General features: G+C 41.6%; 1 protein-coding gene across 2 annotated transcripts; it reads right to left on the minus strand.

The window, feature by feature from the left end:
* Window positions 1–2,932: 2,932 nt before the first annotated feature.
* Window positions 2,933–4,739, minus strand: LOC139531626 (C-C motif chemokine 20-like). Of its 2 annotated transcripts, none has more exons than XM_071328249.1 (4): window positions 4,565–4,739; window positions 4,190–4,289; window positions 3,627–3,704; window positions 2,933–3,464 (listed from the first exon to the last, which is right to left on the minus strand). In XM_071328249.1, exons 1-4 carry the CDS (start codon window positions 4,641–4,643, stop codon window positions 3,422–3,424), a joined length of 300 nt encoding a protein of 99 aa, XP_071184350.1. In that variant the 5' UTR covers window positions 4,644–4,739; the 3' UTR covers window positions 2,933–3,421. The 2 variants fall into 2 exon arrangements, with proteins under 2 accessions (XP_071184350.1, XP_071184349.1); XM_071328248.1 differs by having other exon boundaries at window positions 4,190–4,292.
* Between the last annotated feature and the right edge of the window lie 1,261 nt (window positions 4,740–6,000).

Here is a 6,000-nt window from a genome sequence, read left to right on the forward strand (position 1 = left end):
CCTGAGACAAAAACGTACCAGAAAGTATTCATGGTTATTACATACTATAGTTGGTTTATATCATGTATGTACCAGTTTATTTTGGGTTATTATGGGGTAATCAGGCATTTATGCTATATTTAAGCAATAGGGCACGAGGGGTTGTGGTACATGGCCAATATACCACGGCTAAGGGCTGTTTTTACTCACGACGCAACGCGGAGTGCCTGGATACAGCCCTTAGCCGTGGTATATTGGTCATATACCACAAACCCCTGAGGTGCCTTATTGCTATTATAAACGGGTTAACAATGTAATTAGAGCAGAATTTCTTTGTATTTTGTAATATCTGTGTTATACAGTCTGATATACCACAGCTGTCAGCCAATCAGCATTCAGGGCTCAAACCACCCAGTTTATAATCATCAACAATCAATGGGTATACTGTATATAATGTATTGAAATGACCATGGAACAGCTGTGAATATTGCACCTCTGAAGCAACACATTGAAATCATATTGAACACATCTGAAACACGAACACACATGTAATTAAACATCCTAGCCACACACCTGTAATTAAACATCCTAGCCACACACCTGTAATTAAACATCCTAGCCACACACCTGTAATTAAACATCCTAGCCACACACCTGTAATAAAACATCCTAGCCACACACCTGTAATAAAACATCCTAGCCACACACCTGTAATTAAACATCCCAGCCACACACCTGTAATAAAACATCCTAGCCACACACCTGTAATTAAACATCCTAGCCACACACCTGTAATTAAACATCCTAGCCACACACCTGTAATTAAACATCCTAGCCACACACCTGTAATAAAACATCCTAGCCACACACCTGTAATAAAACATCCTAGCCACACACCTGTAATTAAACATCCCAGCCACACACCTGTAATAAAACATCCTAGCCACACACCTGTAATTAAACATCCTAGCCACACACCTGTAATAAAACATCCTAGCCACACACCTGTAATTAAACATCCCAGCCACACACCTGTAATAAAACATCCTAGCCACACACCTGTAATAAAACATCCTAGCCACACACCTGTAATAAAACATCCTAGCCACACACCTGTAATTAAACATCCTAGCCACACACCTGTAATAAAACATCCTAGCCACACACCTGTAATAAAACATCCTAGCCACACACCTGTAATAAAACATCCTAGCCACACACCTGTAATAAAACATCCTAGACACACACCTGTAATTAAACATCCTAGCTACACACCTGTAATAAAACATCCTAGCCACACACCTGTAATAAAACATCCTAGCCACACACCTGTAATAAAACATCATAGACACACACCTGTAATTAAACATCCTAGCCACACACCTGTAATTAAACATCATAGACACACACCTGTAATTAAACATCCTAGCCACACACCTGTAATTAAACATCATAGACACACACCTGTAATAAAACATCATAGACACACACCTGTAATTAAACATCCTAGCCACACACCTGTAATTAAACATCATAGACACACACCTGTAATTAAACATCCTAGCCACACACCTGTAATTAAACATCATAGACACACACCTGTAATAAAACATCCTAGACACACACCTGTAATAAAACATCCTAGACACACACCTGTAATAAAACATCCTAGACACACACCTGTAATAAAACATCCTGGCCACACACCTGTAATAAAACATCCTAGACACACACCTGTAATAAAACATCCTAGACACACACCTGTAATAAAACATCCTAGCCACACACCTGTAATAAAACATCCTAGCCACACACCTGTAATTAAACATCCTAGCCACACACCTGTAATTAAACATCCTAGCCACACACCTGTAATAAAACATCCTAGCCACACACCTGTAATTAAACATCCTAGCCACACACCTGTAATTAAACATCCTAGCCACACACCTGTGTTGACTACAAACACACTTCTACACTATAGAATACCTCACTGTACTGAATTAGAGAGACCAAGAGAACACACAGACTGGTTGTCTGTGGAACTAAATGCCTGCTGCCTCTTGGCTAATGCCACACCTTCTGGTACAATACAGGGCCAATCAACAAGCAGAATTTGGCATTGGATGTGAAATTAATTCTGGTTGAAATGTGGTTTTCTATTTAAAGTCATCAGATACCCATGCATGGTTTAGTCCATTGTGCAGAATTTCAAATCATTTTTGTGGTCTCTAAAAAGACTCTTCTTTCTGGGGAGTGGAGTTGTGAGTTACTCCAGGACACTAGATTACTTACAGTAGGGAGTAACCTAAGAGTGATGTACAATACACACACACACACACACACACACACACACACACACACACACACACACACACACACACACACACACACACACACACACACACACACACACACACACACACACACACACACACACACACACACACACACACACACACACACACACACACACACACACACACACACACAGTGAATGAATCTCAATTGTCTTTCCTGGATTCCTCAGATCAGAGGATGTGGCTGCATGCTAATGATCTTGTTACCTTCCTCTGCAGTGAAGTCTGCTGAGGGGAGAATGGCTCATAATAATGGCTGGAATGGAATGAATGGAATGATATCAAACAGATGGAAACCATGTGTCTGATGTGTTCGATACCATTCCAATTATTCCGTTCCAGTCATTACTATGAGCCCGCCCTCCTCATTTAAGGTGCCACCAGCCGCAGTGTGTGGAAGTAGAGTGGAGCATTCTTACACGACAGTGTTTAAACGGTTGAATGAAAAGGATTTGATGTAATGACCATAGACTAATATAATCCCAACCATTGTGTCTATGTTTTGTATCCCTTCCGACAGTCTGTAATTTATTGTGTGGATGATCATGCCATTTCCAGTTTTAGATGTTGTCACACAATAAGAGTAGAAAACATGTTTTTTCCAAATACATATTTTATTATCCATTTCATAGCTCTTAGCTTACAGCAACCCAGTACACCTCAGGAAAACGTATAAATACATTTGGACACTTTGAAAAGCCAAAATTAAAAAGGTTTTCTCTGGCTCCGATTGGACAGAGGATATGAAACAACACAAAAATATTTTGTGGTACTCTGTGAAAACAGATGTTTTCATGTTTATCAGGAATACTCCACTTGCTGTTTATGAAACAGACCAACAACATTGATACATAGAGTTACACACAAACTGATATGAAACTCAAACACCTTCAGAATCAATACAGATATGATGAACAATAATAACGACAGATATTAAATTATTTGTATGAATACGGAAATCTCAGGTTCAAAAACGAACCATCCTGAAACAGTGTCTCTATGCATATTGAGATATTTGTAAAGCATAAATAGGGTAAATAACACACACACATAAATCATCTCCAGGTCATGAGGTCATGAGATCAGAGACGTTTCTTCAGTTTAGATTTCCTCTCCTGACGCTTGCTGTGAACACACACACGTAGACACACAACGTTAGACAAACATACACACAAGTTTTACAACACCTACACACGTGCACACACACACACACACACACACACACACACACACACACACACACACACACACACACACACACACACACACACACACAGGTGTACTCACAGCAGGCAGCGTTGTACCCTCTTGGTCCAGTCTTGAGAGGGGTCGGCACACACAAACTTGTCCATCCAAGTGTGGAAGCTGCAACAACACAGCACAATGTCAACACATATTACACACACACACACACACACACACACACACACACACACACACACACACACACACACACACACACACACACACACACACACACACACACACACACACACACACACACACACACACACACACACACACACACACACACACACACCAGAGGAAGCTGGAAAGGAATACTTGGAACGGTATCAAACACATCAAACATATGGAAACTAAGTGTTTGACTATGTTCCATCCATTCCATTCCAGGCATTATAACGAGCCATCCTCCTAAAGCTGCTCCCACCAGCCTCCTCTGATACACACACGCACACACATTACAGAAATTACACACACACACAGATAGTGAGTGAATCTCAATGGTCTTTCCTGTAACCTCACCTCGTCAAAATGCATTGGAGAAGGTAAAGACAAGACTATTTTACACACAGTGTGTGCTGGGCTGTGATTGGAGGATAACTCACATGACAGCATGGATGTCACAGGAAGAGGTAATGGTCTGGTAAGTGTAGTCTTTCAGCCGTCGGCATGGCACTGGACGCCGAGTGTACTTCAGACAGCAATCTGCTACACACAGATGCACACGCACACACACACACACACACACACACACACACACACACACACACACACACACACACACACACACACACACACACACACACACACACACACACACACACACACACACACACACACACACACACACAGTAAGATAGGGAGAGCATGTGTGTGCTTGTTTATCATGTGTATGTATTTGTACTATGGTGTGTGTATGGTGTGTGTGTGCGTGTGTGTGTGTGTGTGTGCATGTATTGTGTGTTTGTATTAGCACTCACCTGATTGTATGGAGGGGATGAGGGTGAGGATGAGGAGAGATAACAGCACAGCCAGGACACACACTCTACAACGTAGCATCCTGATCTTCAGATGGGTTCCACAGACACAGAAAGTAGGGAGAGTGTTTTAGTAGATTTGTTATCTGTAGTGTGTGAGAGAAAGAGAGAGTGTGTTTCTGGCTGGGAGTTTGTGTTCTTTAAGTAAGGCTCGGGCTGGACTTCCCCCAGATAGCAGTGTCATGGAATGTATTGGCAGGGGGTGTTGCGTTGGGGTGAGGGGGCGTTGTTAGGCTGTTGTGCGACTATTGGTATGCTCAGGTGTTTCGAGTGTGCGTGCTCTGCCAGTGAGATTTATTCTCTTCTCCATGTCCTCCTTGGCTACAGATTAATGATCTTGTTTTCCTCCACTGAAAGATAATGCTGGAATGTAAGCAGTGTGTAGGAGTGGAGTGGAGCAATCTTACCTGAGGAGTGTGTAAACAGCTGAATGAATGGGAGTTGATGTAATGACCATAGACTAAAATAGGATATGACCTTCACAAACTTCTCAGGTAATATAATCCCAGCCATTGCGTCAAAGTCTTCAGTTTGACGTCACAGCTGTGATGAAGTACTTATTGTGGATCCAAACTATCATTGACACCAATAGATGATATAAGATTTGCTTCATTGTTAATTGTTACGGAGACACGGAAATGTGTATATTTCCTTTACACACACATACATAAACCCAGGTTAGAGGACAGGGTTAGTCACAGTGCAATGCATCCTTGTATAATTCCTCCTCCACACAGGGAGAATGTGTGTGTGTGTGTGTGTTTAATAAAAAAAAGTATTTAACCTTTATTGAACCAGGTAGACTAGTTGAGAACAAGTTCTCATTTGCAACTGCGACCTGGCCAAGATAAAGCAAAGCAATTCGACACATACAACAACACAGAGTTACACATGGAATAAACAAAACATACAGTCCATAATACAGTAGAAAATAAAAAAACAAAAAGTCTATATACAGTGAGTGCTAATGAGGTAAGATAAGGGAGTTAAGGCAATAAATAGGCCATGGTGGCGAAGTAATTACAATATAGCAATTAAACACTGGGATGGTAGATGTGCAGAAGATGAATGTGCAAGTAGAGATACTGGGGTGCAAAGGAGCAAGATAAATAAATAAATACAGTATGGGGATGAGGTAGATAGATGGGCTGTTTACAGATGGGCTATGTACAGATGTGCTATGTACAGGTGCAGTGATCTGTGAGCTTCTCTGACAGCTGGTGCTTAAAGCTAGTGAGGGAGATATGACCCTCCAGCTTCAGTGATTTTTGCAGTTCGTTCCAGTCATTGGCAGCAGAGAACTGTAAGGAAAGGCGACCAAAGGAGGATTTGGCTTTGGGGGTGACCAGTGAGATATACCTGCTGGAGCACGTGCTACG

Source organism: Salvelinus alpinus, chromosome 10 (assembly GCF_045679555.1).
Source record: "Salvelinus alpinus chromosome 10, SLU_Salpinus.1, whole genome shotgun sequence".
NCBI classification, from domain to species: Eukaryota; Metazoa; Chordata; class Actinopteri; order Salmoniformes; family Salmonidae; genus Salvelinus; species Salvelinus alpinus.

Excerpts from the sequence above, each read along its gene's own strand:
- LOC139531626 (XM_071328248.1), bottom strand. The coding sequence starts at position 4,643 with ATGCTACGTTGTAGAGTGTGTGTCCTGGCTGTGCTGTTATCTCTCCTC. Across the intron at positions 3,705-4,189 it reads TGTGACATCCATGCTGTCAT|CTTCCACACTTGGATGGACA; the intron begins GTGAGTTATCCT and ends GTGTTGTTGCAG. Across the intron at positions 3,465-3,626 it reads AGGGTACAACGCTGCCTGCT|CAAGCGTCAGGAGAGGAAAT; the intron begins GTGAGTACACCT and ends GTGTGTTCACAG.